This window comes from Filicampus tigris, chromosome 10 (genome assembly GCF_054856515.1).
Source record: "Filicampus tigris isolate MCC_2025a chromosome 10, RoL_Ftig_1.0, whole genome shotgun sequence".
NCBI classification, from domain to species: Eukaryota; Metazoa; Chordata; class Actinopteri; order Syngnathiformes; family Syngnathidae; genus Filicampus; species Filicampus tigris.
In genome coordinates, this window is record NC_141226.1 from 3,992,432 (window position 1) to 4,016,386 (window position 23,955).

At 38.7% G+C, this 23,955-nt stretch overlaps 1 protein-coding gene across 8 annotated transcripts in view; it reads right to left on the bottom strand.

Annotated features, from left to right (window-relative positions):
- Positions 1 to 23,955, bottom strand: part of astn1 (astrotactin 1) — a 454,796-nt gene that overhangs the window by 266,723 nt on the left and 164,118 nt on the right. For all 8 annotated transcript variants that reach the window (XM_086042243.1, XM_086042247.1, XM_086042246.1 and 5 more), the window contains 3 exons: positions 23,596 to 23,670; positions 22,565 to 22,702; positions 6,560 to 6,710 (listed from right to left, as the gene is read on the bottom strand). In XM_086042243.1, coding sequence (XP_085898369.1) covers positions 6,560 to 6,710; positions 22,565 to 22,702; positions 23,596 to 23,670 — 364 coding nt within the window. The remainder of the gene's footprint in view (positions 1 to 6,559; positions 6,711 to 22,564; positions 22,703 to 23,595; positions 23,671 to 23,955) is intronic.

The window sequence follows — 23,955 nt, forward strand, 5'->3', positions numbered from 1 at the left end:
TCACCATTGTTTTAAATGAGGGCAACCTTGGCATTACTCTGCAAATGTTTTAAATGTTCTACACCTCCTATTTACCATGTTTGGATCATATTCAAACACATACTTTTGTGCTGTGGTTTAGCCTTTCATTTATTTTTTGTATGTGAATTTGTATTGTTTGTGCATACACGGAAGTGTACAATTCATGACAAATCTGTGTATTGTATTATACTGGCAGGTTTTTACCCCCTACATTTCTATCTATGTAGTTTTGAAAGGGACCTGACTCTGTTTGGACAATATCTAATTCCAAGAGATTTTTTTTCTTGTTTTTTACTCCAGAATAACCCATATCAAACTTGTGACATTTGGGAACAAGAGAATACAGCCTTTGTGTCTGCAGTATCTTGGCAAAAAACACACATTTCCTTCAGATTGTGGTCCAGGAAGGCTAAAAGGTAAAAGTGTGGCACTTTTCTGTCAGTTGCTGCGGGTCTGGTCAAAATTTGGGAAATGCCCCCGTCGAGGCTACTTTGATTTGTCCAGTATGTACAATTAGTGGATACTGAGGAAATAATATAAATATTCTACGTATTTATGTGACTAAAAGTAGATTGGAGTACCAGTTTCCACTTAACATTTGAGACGAGTTGGAGTGGCTATAATACTTCAAAGTGGTGACTAGAAATTTCAACCCAGTCATCCCTTAATACGAAAGGAATGACGTTTCTCTGATATTTCAGTGCCATATTCCAGTGCAACTTTAGAAATGGATTTCATATTGTGCAAAACATATTTGAAAAAGTAATATACTTGGTGCAACTGATCTATTAATAAATTACAAAGAAGTGATTTGATCAATGGTATGATGAAGGTCAGTGAAATGGGTAAATTCCCTGTACTCCCAGATAAAACTAATGTTAAACAAACACAAAGTTGGGTGCATATATGTGTAACAGGTGACATTTTAGTATTGCAACAGCCACCCAACTCGGGATCAAACCCGTGCCGCCACTATGTCTGCAGTTTGGGAGCTCAGAGCGCTAACCAGTGAGCTAAAATTCCAGGCCGCTGCCTCAGCTCAGCACCATATTTGAGGGGAAGTGATGTTTTACTAACAGAAGACTTTTTTTTTTTTTATTTAAATGTTTTTTTTGGGTGGAAATGTGACTTATAGGGTGCACAAACTGTAGTTTACACTAACAAAATATATAGTAACACACAATAACAGTTTTTTTCTCCTCCCTCAGTCCACTTGGGAGTAGTCTGCAGTCTATCCGTCGACAAGTTGGGCACTACTGATTTAGAGCAAAGGTCCTCAACCACTGATAAGTACTATACCGCAGGCCATTTGGTAATGCGCTGCAAAGACACAGTAGACAGAGATTAATTTTTTTTACCTTTTCATTTTTTGTAGCATATGCTTCCCAACCAGGAAAATAGCACTTACTGCCACACCCCCCACACCCCTTTGATTACTTATCAATCAGGACTGGAGGGAAACAATTGTTTTGTTTCTTTTTTTAAATTTCTGTTTAAAGTGTTGTTTTTGATTGAGTTGTAAAAAAAAAGATACAAAATTGAAAAAAAAAAAATGTTGGTCTCAATTTTTTCATGTCACATTTGAACACGGATACATAAACGTTTTATATGCAAGGTTCGATATAACCTTTTTTTTTTCCTTTGAGTGTCAATTAGTGAATCTATTTCTTCACTTGAGGAACAATTTACTAATTTTGCCAAGCAATTTTTTGAAAGTTAATCCCAGGGACCTGATGCAAGGGTTTTATTAAACAAAAAAATGACAATATAAAGGAGAGGGCTGCAGCTATCAAATAGTTCAGTATTCGAGTAGCCTCCTCAAAATTGCATAGGAATAACTGTTTATTTGGATACACTATATTTTTACTTGATACATTTAACTTGGAACAACCACTTGGTTTCCTTTTTCATATGATCAACAGTTTTTATTTCTTAAATTCACATTGTGCACAGCATCAAACTATATTTTATTGTCTAGAAACATTTTCAAACAAATATAAATTCAAACAAACTTAGCATTCTTGTATAAAAAACAAAATGAATGGAATAACCATTAAATGAACAGCCTTTGTGCAACTTCACTTGGGCAGCTAGCATTTTAGCATCCAACATTATACAGTAGATTCGTGACTGTGCATTTATGAGCTAACCAGGAATCAGGCATATATTGTTTATAGTAGTATATACTAGACACCTCAAGGGAAAACAGTTGAAATGGTGAACTTTATTAAATGTTGATTCACATTCTCATGACTAACTAATATATTTTAAATCTTTATTTCCGGAGTACAAGTCGCACCAGCCATACAATGCATAGGAAAGAAGAAAAAAAACATATATAAGTCGCACTGGAGTATAAGTCACCCCCACTCCACCCCCTCTCGGAATCCAAGTTGTCTCTATTGCGTAACGCAAATAAATGTGTCCATATAAATTAAATTAATAAAATTGTGCGCTTAGTACACATCATTTCCATTGAGCTACAATGGTAACATTTAGCTAACATCCACACATGTAGCATTACAAGAAAGTTATGGTAAGATAACTTTAAACTCACCAAAAGGGGCATACGATTAAATAAGTCTTTTATTTATCGCCGACCGTGAAGCAATTTTTCCAAGTCTCCAAAAGTATTTTTGTATTTGTTGTAATTATCTCTGTTCCCTCCATCGCTCTCTGCTCCGTGTGTGTGTGTGTGTGTGTGGCTGGCTGATGATGCAAGACCATGTACAGCCAGGCGCCTTTTTAAGGAAAAGTACACTATTTTGTATAGGTGGATTGATAGACAGTCAAATTGTTGTTTTATCATACTATTTTAATTACTTATTTAGATTTTAACTGTTTAAATTATCATGTCATGTCATCTTCCAAACCGCTTATCCTATATAGGGTCGCAGGGAGTTGCTGGAGCCTATCCCAGCCGTCAATGGGCGAAGGCAGACTACACCCCGAACTGGTCGCCAGTCAGTCGCAGGGCACATGTTTAAATTATTCATGCATTTTTATAGCTTTTAGGATTTATCTTTATGTGTCTTTATGTGGGTTGAAATAACATGTGAATTGATATACAGGTGTGTTAATAATTTCACACATAAGTAGCTCCAGAGTACAAGTCGCAAATTATGAAAAAAAATCCAGATTTATAGTCCGGAAAATACGGTAAGTGTTTAGAGCACCTATGTCAAAGTCAAGGCCCGCGGGCCGGATGTGGCCCGCGGGCCTTGACTTTGACATAGGAGAAGGTTTTCTACGGCCCCTGGGATGATATTGCTTTATTATTAGATCCAGCCCGCAGCTCGCAGCAAGCCGGTGTGGGTAGCAGAAGTGATCGGGTCCTTCGCGCCTGCTGATGACGTTACGCTTTAAAATATATTGTAGCGTCTTCCAAGAACACAGACGCAATTTAATTATCACATTTTTTTAGTCCAACCGGCTGTTGTGGGCTGCAGCCGGCGCCAATACAGTACAAAACCGTTCAGTCAAGCTCTCCTGTTCGTCCTCCGCTCTTCTCGCTAGCATGCCCTCCCATCAAGAGAGCCGCACGATGCATTCATTAACCTTGGAAACAACATAACTTGGCAAGACATAAATCCAACCACAACACAGATAACCCAATTCGTTACACTATTTCTGTAACATATTTCTTTGCATCTATGTTTGCCACCCCCTGGCTGTTGTTATAACGAACATTACCGCTACTTTTGCGAGGATCGTCCTTCGGTCGTCTACATGCCCACTCAAGACTTCACATCACTTTTCGTGGCTTTCAGAATCGGATTGTGGTGAAAAGTTATTCTAAGTAAAACACGCTTTATTAAGAAATACTTCATGTTAGAAATCTCACTTTGTTTTATTATTTGTAATTATTGGCATTTGATTAATTCATTGAGTTTCGATGTAGTGCTGAGATGTTCCACACTGTGAGCAGGCATTGAACGCTCCTCGAGTGCTAAGTGTTGATAGCGAGAGACGTGGTTTATTTTCTTTCTCCTCCTTTGACACAGCAAGCTAGTAGTTTGTTCGTGCCAGCAAACTCAGTAGTTGCAGATTTCCCGTGTTTCACCACGTTTGCTGTTGTGTGTAAATGTTAAAAGATGAGTTTAATCATTTAGGTTCGTGTCAGGTAACTGCTGTACTTAATAGCCTTGATATATGTTCTCGTTAGTGATGTCATGTTGATGAACACTAGTTAGTTATTTCGGCTAGGATGCTTACTATTCTAGTGGTGAAACGTGTGAATGTGTATTGTATGTATTGTTTGGCTGTTTAATTGTTTAATACAGTGAATTGTAATGTTTAGGCATATTGTTAATTAATGGATATGCATTGGATGATGTTGCTAGGTTATTCTTTGTCTGTGTTGTTGCAGACCACAGTAAATAGACATGTCAAGTGAAATACGGGCCTGTGTTCTCTGACAGGAGCACTCACATCCATACCTTGCCACTCTAAAATAGAGTCAGCTGGAGACATCATACCAATCATATGATCCTCTCCGGTTTACTACACATTATGTACAGTTCATACAATCTTGCAGCCCGAGTCAACCAGAAAATAGTTTCCAGTTTGACAGGAGAAACGCAAACGTTCCACTGATCTTGTTTCACAAGATGGGCAGCGGCTTCTTCTCGGGTCATAAGCGGAAGTGACGTACGAGCTGCCTCGCAAAAGTAACAGTAATGTACTTTGTTTTATTTTTTATTTAGTAAAGCGTGACATCATCAGCAGGCACGAAGGACCCGATCCAATCTGGACATTTTAAAACATTTCAATGAACATTCTATCAGTACGGCCCTCGGCTTGTCGCAAAGTTTTTCATTTGGCCCTCCGTCCATTTGACTTTGACACCCCTGGTTTAGAGGATTCACTTGAAGCGTGAAGCTAGAAGAATTAGCTGAGGGCGTTTTTACCCGGAGAAAGAAGAAAGATGAGGACTTTATTTAGATCATGAAATAGGATAATTTTCTCAAAGTCAAACTTTTTACTTCATGAGATTCATTAATATTAAATGAAAACAAAATATTTGGTCGTAAATATTAGGAGTCTAACTTAAGCTGTTAGATGCTATGATGCAAATCCACTTATTTTGAGCTTTGTCACTGTATGCTATGGTGAAGTCCTCTTCATCGTGGTCCATACGAATTAAATGTTTTCATTATTACTCATTTTATACAGTTGTAAGCCAAAGCAATTAACCACATATACTACTGATTCTGATTCACATTGTTTCTAATCTATAAAATGCAATGTTTTCACATTTAGAATGTCTCTGAAGCTATTTATCCTCTCCCAAAGAGGGATCTAGACAAATAAAATTCAGTTTTCTTTATTGAATAAGTAGCATCCACCTGAAAGTCTCTCACCAAAGTATTTTGAAAACAAACAAAAAAAAACATTAGTTGAGGTTTAGTGTCTGACAGCTTCTCAGTGGTAGAGAGGGATTTAGAAGAAGCAAAATACAAGCAGGCAGCTCTATGATTCTGCAAATAAGGGCGTTATTGCCTATATCCCCAACAGATGGAGGAAAAAAGAGGAACTGACAGCTACATATCCTGGTTACTAAGCACTGCCTCCAGATAATTAATGTAAGAGAGGTATCTTAGACAAAAGGGGAAGGGAAATTGTCCACTCATACACTTTAAATATACTTGAGTTTAACAATATTAAGCTTGATATATAATAAATAATACTTATAAAGGGAGATAATCTTAGAGGTGGACAGGGCTGTATAGACTCTGCATTTAAAATATATGTTTGTTATAACTGGCTCATTACCTGCTGAGGGTAATGTAAGTTTATGTTCCACTCTCTTTTGGCATGTTCATCACAATAAGTCAATTTAACACTTATACAACCAGTAATATCAAACAGAATATCATGTGGTATGGCTGAAAATGTCAGTAAAATGCATCATAATACCGAGGAAGACATTGCTTTATTTTTATGATCCAGGAGAACTATTAAAAAATAAAACATCTTCATGAAACTGATCTGGACAAACACGGTACCCTTCATTCATATTTTGTTTTACTACCTTTTAAAGTGGAAGTCAACCCAAACATATTTTTTTCAAGAATATGTTTAATAAAAGCCCACTAGTTGAAACAAGGCATTTTGATAAATATTGCGTTTGTGGAATAAGAGTTAATCCACTTGTTTTGGGCCATCTCCGGGGGCGGCCATTTTGTCACTTCTGTCGACTGAAAATAACATCACAACTGCTCAGGGGTCAGGTAACGATCAATCACGGCTTTTCTGAAGCCGAGCTTTGTCAAGTACAAAATTACCTTGTAAATATCATCTGAAATTTGTATAGACAAATCTTGACACTTCCTGTACCCTGCAGATGGAAGACACCCTGTGCTGTGTTTAGCAAAGCAACCCTAGAACACAATAAAGGCTTCTTGATGTGTTGCAAAATTGACGGTATCCTTCTGTATTTGGAATCATATTTAAATTGCTATGTGTGAGGTGGTCATTGTGGCAAAATCCTAATTTGTCCATCAACTACATCATGTATACACAACAGTTGACTTACCACACATCCAGTGGAGTCCAGTTTTCTGTCAGATATGCAGCGGAAATTGCGGCTGCAGCCTCCATTGTCTTTGGTACAGTCTCTGACGGGTCCAAATGAGTCGAGGAGAACCTCCAAAGAGTCAAAGGATGAGCTGATCATCAATTCTTCTCTGTAAATGACAACGCATTATGGCAATATAAGTGTTGTTGTATGTAAGTAAATTGATATTGCAAGTTTTGTGACATCATAGGTTTTCATTTTTTAAGGTGTTTATATTATCCAACATGTCGTCAAATGCAAATGATGCATGTTTACCACTGTGCTACATGCCATTTCCTTTAAACAACACCCAGTAAGCATTTGGGAACTGACGACACTAATTGCTGAAGCTTTGTAGATGGAATTTTTTCTCATTCTTGACTGTTGAGTCCAAGTCTAGATGAGATCAAGAGTAAACCTTAAGACAGAAAAATTCTATTTTCATGACCACAAAATTGGAGAAATTTCATGATGCTCAACAATCTCCTTAGATGGCATGGAACCCGTTGCTTTATTAACCATGTGTGCAGATAAACAACCCCAAAAAAATTCAAAAACAATGTTGCTTTATCAATGGAGGTCAACCTTGGGGAGAGAGGAGGAGTAGATTGGACACCGGGGATCAGCAAACTGCATCGAAGAGTGAGAGGCGGCTATAAAACAGCGGCGAACTCAAAGCTAAAGAATGAACATGAACACGTTGCTGCAGCAGGGTTCCCTCGCTGTCAGGTTAACCATTCAGATGGCCATTTCAATAATTTGAAAAAACTTAGTTTCAAGTTTCTTGTGAAGGAGGATGTTAATTTTCAGGAATGAAAACAGATGTGTAAAATTAAGACTGTTCAATTCACCTAGCATGCATGTTTTGGGGATGTGGGAGGAGAGCATGCAAATTCCATAAAGGAAGGACGGACCTCAGATTTGAACCCACATCCTCTGCACTCTGAGACAGATGTGCTAACCAGTCGGCCACGTGCCACCATCTCTCAAAAAATTATATGCTCAAAATAATGATACGCTTTTTAATTGAGCAATCGCTGAAAATATTATGATAGTACAGCCACTTAATCTGGCCCCTCTTGATGCGGAGGTACGGCTGCTATATTCTGAGGCCCTCCCTGATGACCGGAAATAACACTGATCCTCCTGAATCTGACTTCCTCGCGTTCCTTTTCCTTCAAAAAGCCCAAACAGCCCTCACCAAGGAGGCTAAAGAGTGTGATCACACACTCTGGGATGATCAGTGGAATTAGAATGTACCTGAGCTCAATTTCCATCTTCATTGCAAAGGCCAATAATTGTTGTTTCGTTGTTGTTTTTCTTAATATAATTTAAACACATTTGTAAAAACAAATCCTTAAAGTGGAAGTCAACACAAACATATTTTTAAGGCTATGTTCTATGCAGGCCCACTAGTTGAAAAAAATCCCTTCTGATAAATATTTTGTTTGTTAAACAAGAGTTAATCCACCTGCTTTTAGCCATCTTTAGGGGCAGCCATTTTGTCACTTCTGTCGACTGAAAATGGCATCATCGCATTTGGAGGAAAAAGTAACATAAGGTGGAACAAGTAAAAAATTGTGACTACTTTCTGGATACAATTGTGACAGTGAATGATTTTTAAATATTACTTATAAGTTTGCCTTTAGAGTAAGTATTATGATGGTGACAGTTTGAAGCTGCAATGTTTTATTCCAAATGTAATTAGCCTTTCAGGACTACCAAAATAAGACCAAAGAGAGCGTTTTTGAATGGACTGAATTAATGTCTATACCGTATAAATCAGGGGTCTCCAAGTTGGGTCTTCGGGAGACCCTATCCAATCGGTTTTAGATGTTTCCCTCGCTCCAGCACACCTGGTTAAAATGATCGGCTCATCAGCAAGCGCCGCACAAGCCAACAATCCCTCATTGGAATCAGGTGTGTTGGAGCTAGGGAAACATCTAAAACAGGCTGGATAGGGACTCCCGAGGACCGAGCTTGGAGACACCTGGTATCAAGTAAAGTTTAGTTTGCTATTCTCCATATAAATACACAGTTAAGAAAATATGTAGTTATGTAATTGTGCGAAATAAAAGAAGACTCCCAGAATGATCGTCAGTGTAACAGATACAACTGCAATCCAGCATTTAATAATGCTGTGGACATTATGCGCTTGTTAAATCTGATTAATATACCAAGTTTTCATGGATCATGTTGTAGTTCATTTACTGAGAAAAAAGTATCAGTATCGCATGAACATTCTTCTCAGATATTCAGTGAAAATGTGTAACTCAACAGATACATATTAAGGTTCATTAATTAAATTTGGCTGTTACTCTGAGCAATGTTGCGTCCTTGTGTCCATGTAATTTATTGTATCATGTTCCTCGTCAGTGTTTTATGTAGTCACTGAAAGAATTATCCAGTAGAATGATGAGCGTCATTCAAATTGAAAGTGGTGCAATCCTTGTGATGACAAAAAAACATGAAGTTCTGTGTTTTCTCACAGAACCTTGATATCTGAGCTATTTGTGCAGATAGAGTGTCCAGCCATGATGAGGATACGAGGAACCTGTGCTGTATCAGAGATTTCCTTTACGCATAATCTCGGAAATACAATATACAGTGTACTAGCTAAAGCCACATTATCTTGGTTTTCCTCCGAGAAAAGACTATGTGTTGCCTCCTTTCATTTCACAGTAAAAATGATATCTTAGGAACCAATTTTTCTATTATAATTGCTTTTTGCTTTGTTGTCGCTTATACGGGGGGGACCTATTAAGCAGGATGTCTGCAGATGATGAAACACACAGTAAGTGTAAATACAAAATTATTTTGGAACTACTGTAATAGTAATGTAAGAGGCTTTCAATAAATTCCTAATCCATAGAGCAATCAGCTTTGTGTGAATTTTAAACGCTATTTTACATTACCTAATCAAACTGCCAGATTGAAATCAATTTAACTGCTAGAAAAGGGTCATATGTTTAAAATGTAGCCTCTATTTTCAGCTACATTTTTCAGGCCCTTGCTCCAAATATCATTCACTATATGCTACCAAATGAGCAGAAAAAGCAAGCTGGAACTTTGCACTGAAATGTATTGAAAGTACACACGATACATAAAAGAACGATTAACCTTCATATTGGAAAAATATACAAAATTATACCCATAAGATATATGATTAGGAGTTTAACGAAAGTAAATTATGACATCAACTGGTTTGGAACCTTCTAATTACAACATTCTGTGACACAGCTGTCTGAGGATAAAAGAATCCCTGTAAGTGAGCACACTATAGAACAGAGCTGGGCAGTCCGTCCCAGGGCCGGACTGGTCGGACCCTCCGGCCCGGCCGGATGCCCATTTTTCGGTTGACCGGCGGGGGCTAACAAATTTTTAAAAAGGGGTGGACTAAGCATGGCCGGAAGTGGATTTTAGTCCGGCCCACTACTCGGTGAAAGGCTTCTTTTTAGGCTTCTTTATATTCCCTGCCTCATTGATTCACATGACCGATTCATTGTGCTGTTGGCGACAGGTCTGCAACACATGCCAGGCACACATCAGGAATTGTTGCTGCTCTGATCGGTCCATTATGTCACATTTTGCGATGACATACAGTTTCCCACACAGAGAGGATGCTCCAGCTTGTTGCTGCTGCAAAGCAAACTAGTTTGGCAGCGGTGTGGGCGTTATGTCACGTATGTGTGTGTAAAGAAGCTATTCACCCACGTTCCCCTTTAGCCGCCACCTTCCAGATCGTTTTCGCAATTAAATTAAATGCATCGTCTAGTGATCTCGGTCACTTTATGGTTGTAGCAAGCACAAGATCCATTGTTGTCGCTGTCTTTTTGAAGCGACGCCCCCAACTTGGAACGTAACTGTTTCAAAATAAACTTGTCACCACGAGTATAGTCAAGCTGCGCACAGCACTCAAGGATGACGGTGGCACATCAAGGTGGAGTTCATGCACTTCTTCGGGCGTCTTCCCTACTTCCGGAAATACACCGTAGCAAACCTGCTGTGTAGTGGTTTGCCTGTATGCTATTATTTTGAAGGCCGGGAAGTGTGAAGGAGGGGAAGTGTGGAAAATAAGTAACTTGCTTGCAGACTTCTTGCTGTCTGTAGGACCCAAATAATTATACAATACGACTAAACCAACCCCGGGGCTCGCAATGGAAGTAAGCACACGCAGCTGCGTAAGTACTAGTGGCGCATTTGAAGTGTGTCCACAGCGTGTTTGAATGGTAAATTAGCCAGCTAATCATCTTTAAATAAACCTTTTCCGTTAGCATCTCCTCCGTGGTGGTGTCATGCACGTTTAAATGTTTTTTTGTTTTTTTGGGTGGGGGTCGCGGGCGGAACGGGGCGTGGAGTTCATCATTTTTATCAATAAGGGCGGTGGGGTCATGGCCGGAAGGGTACCCAGGTCAAGGGTGGAGGGTCGCGGCCGGACGGGCAAAAAAGGGTCAAGTGCCCAGCTCTACTATAGAATGGGAAGCTCAGAAATACATACAAAAATAGCAGTTTTTGAACTAGTTCATTCGTCACTTATTATTATTATTATTATTATAATTATTATTATTATTATTATTATTATTCAATGTTTCGCTGTCGGGTGGCACGGTGGGCGACTGGTTAGCACGTGCGCCTCACAGTTCAGAGGTCATGGGTTCGATCCCAGCGCCAGCCTTCCTGTGTGGAGTTTGCATGTTCTCCTCGTGACTGCATGGGTTTTCTCCGGGTACTCCCCTAGGTGTGATTGTGAGTGTGGATATTTGTCTCTGTGTGCCCTGCGATTGGCTGGCGACCAGTTCGGGATGTCCCCAGCCTACTGCCCGATGACAGCTGGGATAGACTCCAGCACGCCAGCGACCCTTGTGAGGACAAGCGGTATAAGATATATAGATAACGGATGGATGGATGTTTCAGTGTCGTCTTATGCTGCAATTAACATGCATTACTCAGTTATACTGTTCAGAGAGAGACATGAAGTGAAGCCAATAAAGGAATACAATCATTCTATTTTTTAAAATGCAAAAATGAATAAATCATAGACACTGAACTATTAGTGCTGACATTTATTCCCAATCGGGATATACAGCGGACCAGTGGTTGGGGACCACTGCTGTAAATAATAAGTAGCCAAGTAATGAACCTTTTCCGTTAGCATCCCCTCTGTGGTGGTGTCATGCACGTTTTGATAAAATTCCAAGATAAAACAAACAATTAGTTAAAATATCATTCTTGCCAGCAAGCACATTGCCCACAAAATGGAAAAGAAGTCAAAAGGTGTTTCTGCATTTTCTTAATATTATTTTTAAATCCAAATACGATACTTTGGCTTTCATCACATACTGTATACTGCACGGGAGGAATATGTTCCGATTTCCTTTGTCCCCCAGGAAAGAAGACAAATTAATTTTGTGCTTCAAGCAAAAGAAGAAAAGTCATAGTTATCAGCTTGGACTGAAAACTGAATGACATTTAGGCCTGTTTTCTAACATGTTTTCAATTTTTGCTTTTGCCAGCTTCTTCCACAGATGAAGGATTTATATCAGGGGGCAGAGACGGCCCCTTCAGATAGTCCAATGTTTTGCTCTTAGCCATTCTTTGCTGTTTTTAGCTGTGTGTTTTGGTAGGGATGGGTACCTAAGTCAGTAATTTTTTTAGGTACAGACCGATTTGTGTTGGTCCAAAGCACATCTCAGTAAGTTGTCTAAGTTGTGACAATATGGGAGTAGAACAGTTGGTGATTTTCCATGGCACACTTGAACACGGCAGTGCACGCACACCAGATTAATGATGTCACAGTATATATGAAGTATAATATACAGTCTATGTTACGGATCGCTCCGTCTATCCGCCTTTGATGAACTCCCGTTTTGCTGACGGTTGACAAATGACGGGGAAAATTTTAAAATAGACAGACTAAGCATAGTAGGAAGCCCATGTATTTAATCCGTCTTTTGTCTGTCTTTAGTCTATTTTCCGCGGCAAAGCTTCGATGGTCACAACGAGCGTGGTGCGTAACGAGTTGTTGTTGCTTCGGGGACAGAATTTGAGTGAGGGAACAGGCTGTGAACAGGCTTCCATGGTGTGAGTCACTCTTTCTGTCCGAATATCGGCTGGCTGGGTGCTATTGAAGTTTTACAATCAGAATCAGACCGGCCTATAGGCGGGTACTATTTTTTTTTCACATCCGAAAGAACAGCGAATGATGGATGACGGAAAGGTACCCATGCTGCAGATAGATGACAAATAACGGACTCTTAATTTGTAGTAAGATGCCCAGCTCAGGCATACTGTAGCGATGGTAAAGCTGTGCACTCCCCAGCATGATGTTATTTGGCAGGTGCAAGTGGAATTCTTGTGCTGGCGGTTGGCAGTAGCAGGCGATGTGCCCCAGGTTCCTCATACCGATGGCTGAGAGGGAGTTGTCCCCCACTGGCGGCGTTTTCCCTCTGCAATGCTGGGAATTTCCTAAATTACAATATATTAGGGCTCTCAATAGATTAAAAAATTGAGAGATTAATTAATTATGATCTGTAATTAATTGATTAAATTAATTGATTTTTTTAATCTCACTTAAAAATTGCATAGAAAAGCCCCCATTGTATGTATGTATGTACTGTATCTGTATTTATGGTGGGTATCATTTTTTTCAATTATCCCTTTATCATATTTTCATGAGCAGAGAGCTTGCTCTCCCAACTACAACAGGAGCCTATCAGGTTATGCCAAACACAATGACAGCCAATCAGTGTCCACTTCAGAGGGTGTGACACTGACCATTGTTTTTTACACCCCCACCAACTCAAGCACAAGCCCCATGCACCAAACTGGATCTCATCATAATAGAGATCCCATCATGATAGAGAAACAATGTTAGAGATTAAAAATTAGATCGATGCGATTAAAAAAATGACGCTTTAACCCTGACTGTAATTAATTGATCGCAATCGATGCACAAATTTGACACCCCTGCAACATATACGTATTGTGCTTTAGAACAATACTTAAACATATTTATAATTTTGTATGGGTGAAAGGCAAAAGCTTCTGCCCAACATAGCCCAAGCATGACCTACCTATGTAGTAATGAAGGTTACACAGATGCTGTCAGAAGAAAAAGAAAGGAACTGATGCTGAAAGCAGCACGAGAGAGATGTGACATCGCTTACCTTCGACAGGACAGACTTATCATTCATCCCCGCATCAGCACACCCAATAGAAACTAACCCTTCACCAAGATAAGTAAAAAAATAAAAAATAAATAAAAAGGCTGAAAAATATAGATACTTACAATCCGGATGACAACAAACAAATCACATTCTTGGAACAGTGACAGTCAATTAACTCAAAGAATTGAGGAAAATAATGAACAATAACTAGACATCTTTAAATATACTGAACACCACCCACAGGACTTGCAAAATGACATTGATCTAATAAACAACTTTTTACATAACTTCAACAATAGTTGCAAATATTACACAGAAGAACAATATAACAATAAAATTAACCTTGCACAAAAAAAAAATCAATTATTCACTTTAACAGTAGAAGCCTATATGCTAACTTTCAAAATATAAAACAATATCTAAACCAGTTCATACAGCCCTTTAATATAATTGCTGTATCAGAAACATGGATGAAGGATGAACAAGGTACGGACTTTGATATGGAAGGGTACGAAATGATCTACAAGAATAGAGAAAATAAGAATGGAGGTGGGGTGGCGTTATATGAGGACAGGAAATTTAAGTTTAAGGTTGTAGAAAAAGTGTCAAAGATGGTGGACAACTTATTGGAATATATTACAATAGAAATATGTATGGGAAAAAAAAGAATGTATATGTAAGTTGCTGGCGGCACGGTGGTCGACTGGTTAGCACGTCCGCCTCACAGTTCAGAGGTCGTGGGTTCGATCCCGGCTCCGGCCTCCCTGTGTGGAGTTTGCATGTTCTCCCCGTGCCTGCGTGGGTTTTCTCCGGGCACTCCACACATTCCAAAAACATGCATGGTAAGTTGATTGGATACTCTAAATTGCCCCTAGGTGTGATTGTGAGTGCGGATGTTTGTCTCTGTGTGCCCTGCGATTGGCTGGCAACCAGTTCAGGGTGTCCCCCGCCTACTGCCCAAAGACAGCTGGGATAGGCTCCAGCACGCCCCGCGACCCTTCTGAGGAGAAGCGGTACAGATAATGGATGGATGGATGTAAGTTGCATACATAGAACACCAGTATCCAATATTGAAATATTTAAAAATTGGATGGAAGAAATATACGTAGAAACAATCAAAAAAGATGGTGACTATAATATTGATTTTCTAAACCCAAACAAACACAAAATGACAGAAGAATTTATTAATACAGTCAATAGTCCCAACTTCTATCCCAGAATTATCAGACCCAGTAGAGTCACTACACACTGTGCAACATTAATAGATAATATACTCACTAATGTCATGGATAAAAAAAAATGTATTAGTGACCACTTGCCAATATTCACAATATATGATTGTAAACATAGGAAAAATAACAAAGATAATCAAATATTATTTAGACGTGTTCGGACGGAGGTGGCCATTGAGGCACTTAAAAATAATCTGCTGAAACAGGATTGGAATATAGTATATAAAGAAAAAGATATAGATCAAGTTTATGAAGAATTTCTTAGTATATCCAAACATATATATGATGCAAAATGTCCAATTAAACAATACAAAATAAAACTAAAACATAATGACAATCAATGGATATCAAAAGGGCTAATAAATGCCTGTAACAAGAAAAACGCATTATATAGGGAATTTATAAAATACAGAACTAAAAAAGCAGAAAGAAAATATAAAAAATAAATTAACTAGTATTTTGAGAATATGTCAAATATATAAATAGAATATTATACTAAACTATTGGAAAATAATAGAAACAATATTAAAGGTATTTGGAATATATTAAGTAATGTGATGAGGAATAGCAATAAACAGGATGACTATCCATCCGATTTTATAGAAAATGGTAAACTCATTAACAAGATGAATAATGTTGTGGTTAAGTTCAACATCTTTTTTGTGAATATTGGACCAAATTTAGCAAAAAAACCTCCCTCAACCAAATAAAGCCAACGATACTAACATTAACTTAATTGAAAGAAACTCGAGTTCAATGTCACTCAAACCTGTCGAAGAAAAATAAGTCATCAATGTTGTCAACAGCTGCAAAGATAAAACATCCTCTGACTGTTACCAAATTGATATGAAAATATTTAAAAAAAGGTCATCCTGGGAATATCTAAACCATTAACGGATATTGCAAATTCATCATTTGAAAGTGGCCAATTTCCAAATAAAATGAAAATTGCAAAAATCACTCCAATTTACAATACTGGTGACAAACAAAACTTCAGATCTGTAAGAGCAATACATAATGTTGGACGCCTTCACCACACAAACGCACTGTTTTTACAATCTAAAATTATTTAACTGTTTGATCTGGTGGAATTTAAAACTGTATTATTATTATATAAAGCAAGAAATAGCCTACTTTTATCCAAGATATGTTTTCAGTGAGAGAGGGTGGATAGGTTTAAGGGGAATATATAACTTAAAGATAAAGTACTCAAGGACAACAATGAAAAGCTTTTGCATATCAGTATTCGGAGTAAAAACCTGGAACAGACTTAATAATGACCTACAAAAATGTCCAAACATAAACCAATTCAAAAAGAAATATAAAATCAACATTTTTGAGAAGTATAGGAAAGAGGAAGATCTTAATAAGTCGTAACAATGACTATGTTATATTATTATTATCATCAATATTGTAATATTATTAATGTTGTATTATTATATGATATAGAACTATCGTTGTTTATTGACAAATGATTGATATATTGATCATGTAAGGGAGATTAAAGGGGTAGGACTAGATAAGTTCATACTTCTTCCTACTCCTTTTTGAACATGTATATTTAATGGATATTTCATTATAGTGACTGCTGACTACTGTGTAACTTGTGTTGATTTCATTGATGCTTTGTTTCTGTGGTATTTTTGTTTGTAAATTATGTATTTGTTTATTTGTTTTTGTCTTCACAAGTGAATTACATTCATTTTGTCTTTTTTACATGTTCAAAATATTGAATTCATCCATCCATCCATCCATTATCTGTATCGCTTCTCCTCACAAGGGTCGCGGGCGTGCTGGAGCCTATCCCAGCTGTCTTTGGGCAGTAGGCGGGGGACACCCTGAATTGGTCGCCAGCCAATCGCAGGGCACACAGAGACAAACATCCGCACTCGCAATCACACCTAGGGGCAATTTAGAGAGTCCAATCAACTTACCATGCATGTTTTTTGGAATGTGGGAGGAAACCGGAGTACCCGGAGGAAACCCACGCAGGCACGGGGAGAACATGCAAACTCCTCACAGGGAGGCCGGAGCCGGGATCGAACCCACGACCTCTGAACTGTGAGGCGGACGTGCTAACCAGTCGACCACCGTGCCGCCATATTGAATTCAATTCAATTAAAAAAAAAAATACTGCATCAGATACATCCATCCTACCATCCATAATACAAGTTGCCTATCCTCACAAGGGTCGCGGGCGTGCTGGAGCCTATACCAGCAGTCTTTGGGCAGTAGACGGGGTACACCAATTTAGAGTGTTCACACACTAACCATTCAAACAAACATTCACACTCACACCTTTGGACAATTTAGAGCAGGGGTAGGAAACTCCGGTTCCTCGAAAGCCATATCATGCCTTCTATCTTTTGGATCTCTCCCTATTACAACACACCTGATTCAAATAATCAGCATGCTCGGTAGAAGTCTGAAATGATCCTGATATGCTTTTTTCAGGGGCCGATACCGATTATTAGTAGTCAAGGAGGTCGATAACCAATATTTGGAGCCGATATTCATTTTCAGTGAAAAGGAAAATATTGGCATCAAAATCTAAAGAAAAATGTACTCTTAACTTTGTTGTAACGCCTTTAAGCATGTTTATTGAACAATGTTCCAGGTTTGCATAATGGTGATTTAAAAAAAAATCATTATTACAAGAGATTTTTGACAGTATACATCTCTGTTATAAAATTCTAACAAAATGTTCAGGGAGCACCCAGGATTGTCAGCATCTCTTAAAAAGGATAAAGAAAAAACTTAAACAGTAGCTCCATGTAGTTTTCTACAGTAAATGAACATTTCAGAATTGCAGGAATGCTAAAATTTCCACAGTTTCAAATTGATTTATTATCGGCCAGAGTTTTAAAAAAGGCTGATGCCGATATTCGTCAAAAAGCCAACTATCGGTGCCGGTAATCGGCCTGGCCGGTAATCGTCTATCCCTATTCCTGATTTTGAGTGTTTCATTAACCTACTATGCATGTTTTTCGAATGTGGGAGAAAACCCACGCAGGCAAAGGGAGAACATGCAAACTCCACACAGAAAGGCTGGGGCCGGAACTTTTGAGAGTGAACTTGGTAGGCAACACTATTCAACGTTTTTTCCCTTGATCTCATTCGCGTCAAAGTGCATGCATTAGATGCACGTGGCTGGTACCTCGCTTGCTGAATGTAATTTGTTCAATCGCCGTGTTCGGACAAGCCCTTTATCATACGCGCAACAGCGTGCCCATATTTGGAAGTGCTGATGTAGCAGCGACCAGGAAGTAAAAAGTGACCCTTTTCCCACTGGTTCACAAAATGTATCTTTCATTGTTTCAAAAGAAAGTCCAGTCTTTGCTCATTTAAAAAAAAGGAAAATCAAGAGGAAACAAGATGTATCTTTCAGTGTTACAGTAAAGGCACTTTACTTATCAAGGCCTCCTCCATTGTCCCCATGCCGTTACTTGAAAATAAGTCTGGCAAAATAGCAGTAAATGGCTTGCCGGCCCCTCTTCTATTGGCAACGCTTTCCGACGTCACGACGGCACCGCCGTAAAGTAGAATATGTTTCAATCCGGGGGGATTTGCAGTCGCGGCAGATGTCCGAGTATGTGCAGTGCCGCCCAGCAACGCTCCATTCTGCGGTGTCGCCCCTCACCACATACACAATAGGTGGGGTTGACAACGGCGTGCTGCAAGTTCAGAGCAAAATGGGCTTTAAGAGCCGCATAAAACTTGGCAAAGAGCCGCATGCAGCTCACGAGACACACATTGGCCAGGCCTGATATAGCGCCTCCATAGTGCAACTGCAGTTAAAAATGCTGGGGGTTGCTGCCACAGACATCAATCGCACCGTGTTGAGCAATATTCAATCGCTCTGGCTGGAGGCGGGCACCAAATTAGTCGGAGGTGGCTGCCTAGCAATTTTGAATGCAAAAAAAAAAAATTATAATGTATTAAAAAACTTGATCTGAAAGGGCTGAGGGTGATGATAATGATAACTACTTATATGATGGACAATTGATACAGGGTTTTTACAGTAATAATAGACTGACTCCATATTGTCACTTAACTCCTAACCTATTAGTATTAGGTTGGGCATGGAACATGAATCCCTGTTCTAATACATTTGAAATATGTCAGTTGGAGACAAGCAGTACTGACTCGACTTACACATTCAACCATGTATTTCTGATTTCATCTTTGTCTTGGGACCACTTGCCCTAGTTACAGTTGATCAAGCTCTTGAAGTCATGACACAAGGAAAAAAATAGTCCTTGGTGAAGAGTTCAATGCTCATTAAAATAAAATGATGTTGGGGTATTCATTTAAGCAGGGCTAATTTTACCTGGCACAATTTTCACAGGGCAAATAACAATCTGCAAATTAGGGCAGGATTTGACACGGCTGTGCACGCTAAGTTGTTTACAAAGATTGTTCCAGCATACACTTAAAAGTCAATTCTTACTGCTAATTACATTATCCCACATCTTCTGCTTCTGCTTAAACACATCCTGTTCATGCAAGAATATTATGCTCTCAAAACAACAATAGTCAAGGTAAATCAAAGTGTCATTCAGTACACTGAGAGTCAATAATCCCACTCGGATCCGTTAATTGTATAATACATGTCTGTTCCCCCAAAACTGATAAACTGAAAAACTGTCTTTTAACAGCACATCAATCCAACCAAATAAACACTGTCTGTTAAAACACCCACAATAAATACTGTCAATTGTATTTACTTTCTGAAGATTGCTGCTTTAATATTTAAAATGTACAGAACTGCTGTCAGACAGTAATGCAGTCAGATTATATTAAATGTTGCGTGATCATGGCACACTGCATAGAAAAGATGAATTTATCCGTTGTCTTTACCACTTGTCCGCACTTACGGTGAGAGGCAGGCTACACACTGGAATGGTCACCGGTCAATCACAAGAAAACTCACGCAAGTATAGTGAGAATACGCAAACTCAACACAGCAAGGGCTGAGCTAAGATTTGAACCAGAACCTCTCAAATGTGAGGTGGAAATAGTAACTACCATCACACCATACTGCCCAGATTGGCTGGTGAGGATGACAATTGATAAAGATCAGTAGGAAGGTAGAAGAACGGGAAAATACTTTTTAATGTGTAGTATGTGATAAAGATTTTTACGGCATATCTAAAAAACTGTGATGCCTCATGTTTACTTGTAGCCTACATATTTTCATTCTGTGCTAAATATCACATTAAGTAGACTGTATGTTCCATAACAAACATAGTGACAATAAGGGTTCAACTCTCTCCATCCACCTAACCAGGCAGTATAAACACAATGCAGCATTACAAATATCACACTTAAAACCAAAATGCTAAGTATTAAACAGTATTTTTTAGTTGTGTGTCGTAATAACATTGTAAAATATATATTCTACAAATAGGTAAAAGACTGTAAAAGCATTGGTGAAAAAAAATGCTTAAAATCAGACTTTATATTTTGCGCTTGAGGCAAAATTAGTTCTCGAGTATAGTGTCATAATTTTTGTGATCTATAAATGACGTCATTGATCGGATCCGCAAACTAAAATATTACAGAAAACACAGCTTTGGGCACCCTGAGGTTGTTCTGTGCTGCCGTAGAGTGAGACCGAAAGCGAATCTATTTTTAGCTTTGTCTCGTGCCGTGGGAGCAGAAAGAGTTTATGCTTGTAAAGCCCCTATCCCACTGAGGGGCGAACATTGGCTGGTAAAAAGTCTGGAAACCATTTTATTTACATAAAAAAAGAACTAGCGACAGTATGTGTGCTATGCATTTGATTTTAGCATCTCTTTAATTCAAAATAGCTTTCATCCATCAGCATAAATTACGTGATTTACGACCACGTGCATTCAGATGCCAGTAGGCAGACGTGTTGTTTGTTTGAACTCACACGAAAATTAGCTTTGTTGTTGAACACAAATTAAATCATTTTTTTGCTAAATGAGGACACGAGATAAACTGCTGTTCTACCAATTGCCAGCTGAGCTATTCTCACGACACAATTACGTATTAAGTCAATACAGTTTGCGTAGACACATTTGTACAGCTACATCGAAGCCAAACGGCTTTGAGAATGTGCTTACTACGTCACATACACACCAGGTGTGTAAGTGGACAAACAAGGTAGGGCAAAATAATCATTGCTATCTGCGGGGACCAGGACTTACACAATACAGCCAGCCCATCTTGCAATTCGAGCCACAAGGGAGCAGGCGTAGGCTACTTGGCATAGCTGGCAAGTAAATGTAGAGACTATTTACAGCTGTTGAATCAAGATAGCTTTAGCAAAAGCCCTGGGGTCTAATTCACAAAGCAGGTTCATCAAACTCTGAAGTATGAGCTGATCTACTCTGAGATATGAAACTCTGAGTTTCAGGCTTCAGAACAGCTGATTTGAATCGGTTTACTCAAATCGGAGTACCTTCACCTGTAGTTAAGCGCGTGCAACACATCTATGAAAAGACAGCATGAATGGAGCCCAGATTCACAGAGTCACCATGCCAACGAGGGAGGAGCGTGGGGGAACATTTCTGTTTGGGTCAATATATGCAAAAGCTTCAAGTGGTTTGCAATCAATCACAATAATATAACAGAGGAAAACTGCTTGCTTTGGCCTATTAATTTATTTCATTTCGGTGCAAGCTCGCAGGGGAGAAGTGCACTTAACAGCTGATGAAATATAAAAACATTGTTCAAACAGTTAAGACCTCGGCATAATCTCATGGGGGTCCACTGAATAAAATTGAATTTACTCAATTAGATTTCGTCAGGTGGTTGCACAAAATAAAATAATCCGGAGCCAGATACATTTATTCAGTAGACATAGTATAGTCTACTTAAACAAATGTATCTTTATCCAGATGGTGATATTTCGTGCAAACACTTGACAAAATAAAATTTTGTAAATTGAACAGAAACTTTTTTCAGTGATACCGTGCCTAATGGTCTTCTCATACACTGACTCCAATTTTTTTAAATCTAAGACGGCAGAACTACGCTACAACAAAACGGGCGAACTGAAGGAATGAGGAAATGAAAAGGAGTGTGTGGCTCAGCAAGAGGTCGGAGACAGAGCGAAACTTGAGGTTCACTGAGATAAACCTGCTCCCAACCAGGTTAGTTTCAGAAAGTCTGTTACTGCAGTAACTGCCCGGGAGCTTAAGTTACCTCTCTCTCTGAAACCGGCTAGTTACCCCTCTTTCTCTGGTTTGAGTTCCCTTCTCCTTTCTTGAAACGGAAGTCAGTTTCCCTCATTTCAATGTTAGCAGACTCTGAGTTTTCACTAAACCTGCTTTTTGAAATGGACCACACACCACCCGAATGATTGCTGATGTTAATGCAATTGTTTTTCAGGAGATGTTTTAAACACGTAAACATAACATGTTGTAGTTCATGTTTATCAGCGTTATTTCAAAACATTTTCAGGTGTTTTATTGATTATTTTTCCAACACATTTTCGCTATCGTGTTCTTGACTGTAGAGTAAATATACAAGATGTTTAGATAGATATATTGCTCCATATTGTGATCAAATAGGTGATGGAATATATATTTTTTCAATCAATTCACATTTCTCACCTTACATCTACAGCATCCTCCATAACTGTCATATCAGTCTTGCATTTAGCAGAGGGGTTGATGGCGAGCTCTGCAGGTGGGATGACGAAGCTTTTACTCAAAGGCAACCACATCCCTTCTCCTAAGGTATACGTGAATCTGCAGAAGACAGCATGGCAAATAGTGTTAATGTCTTTGAAATGTAATCTGAATAAGATATGGTACAAATGTATCGTTATATATCAGTCATATCACACATAATAAATAAATAAATAACTATATTTATATATATCATCCATTATCGATACCGCTTATCCTCACAAGGGTCGTGGGGAGTGCTGGAGCCTATCCCAGCTGTATTCGGGCAGTAGGCGGGGGACACTCTGAATTGGTTGCCAGTCAATCGCAGGGCACACAGAGACAAACATCCGCACTCACAATCACACCTAGGGCAATTTAGAGTGTCCAATCAACTTACCATGCATGTTTTTGGAATGTGGGAGGAAAAATTACAGACAAAATACCCCTAAAAACACAGAAGAGCCGTGTCTGGAGTCACTTTGGCGGAGTAGCGCCCTCTTACCATTGGACAAATTGTCTGAAAACTTTATAACTGTAAAACTACTGCAGCTAGTTGAACTGATTATGTTCCATTTGAATACAATATACAGTATTCCCTACAATGCTTGCTCAATAGATTTGAGTCTTGAGTTGTTTCTTGACTCATGAGAAAACGTACACATTACACATTATTTTCGAATGGCTGCTGTCACGTGAATGGAAATCAGTGATGTACGGCGTACATGTTGTAGGTGTTTCCACCTGCACAAATTACGCTGAAAGTTTACAACTTGACAGGTATGAGAAAACATCAGGGACCATAACCTAAGAAAAATATCAAATTTAGTTCCCAACATACAATCACAGATTTTGAAGGTATAGAGGAAACAGAACTTTTCAGCCACTAGATAAAAACTCTCACCCTTCAGATATCCATTGATGATGGAACATGTTGCTGTGAAATACAGACGTTTTTTTGAAGTTCACCGTACCTGAAAATGCGATCAGAGGGTTGTTCTCCCATCACAAGATCAAAACCACGCTGGAAGATGGTGTAAGGCCAAGGCCTATAATGATAAAAACACAAAAATCATAAGAGAGGGATCATAAGAGCAGACAAAAAGCTAGGAATGACATAAACCTCCTAAAATGAAAGCAAGAGCATTGATAGTTTTTGTGTAGGGTGTCCTATTTATATTGAGTAAAAAAAAAGGCTCACTTCAGGTCATTCCTCCCAGAGAAATATAAAATGTACACTACCATTCAAAAGTTTGGGGTCACCAAGAAATGTCCTTATTTTTTAAAGAAGGCATTTTTTTTTCAATGAAGATAACTTTAAACTAATCAGGAAT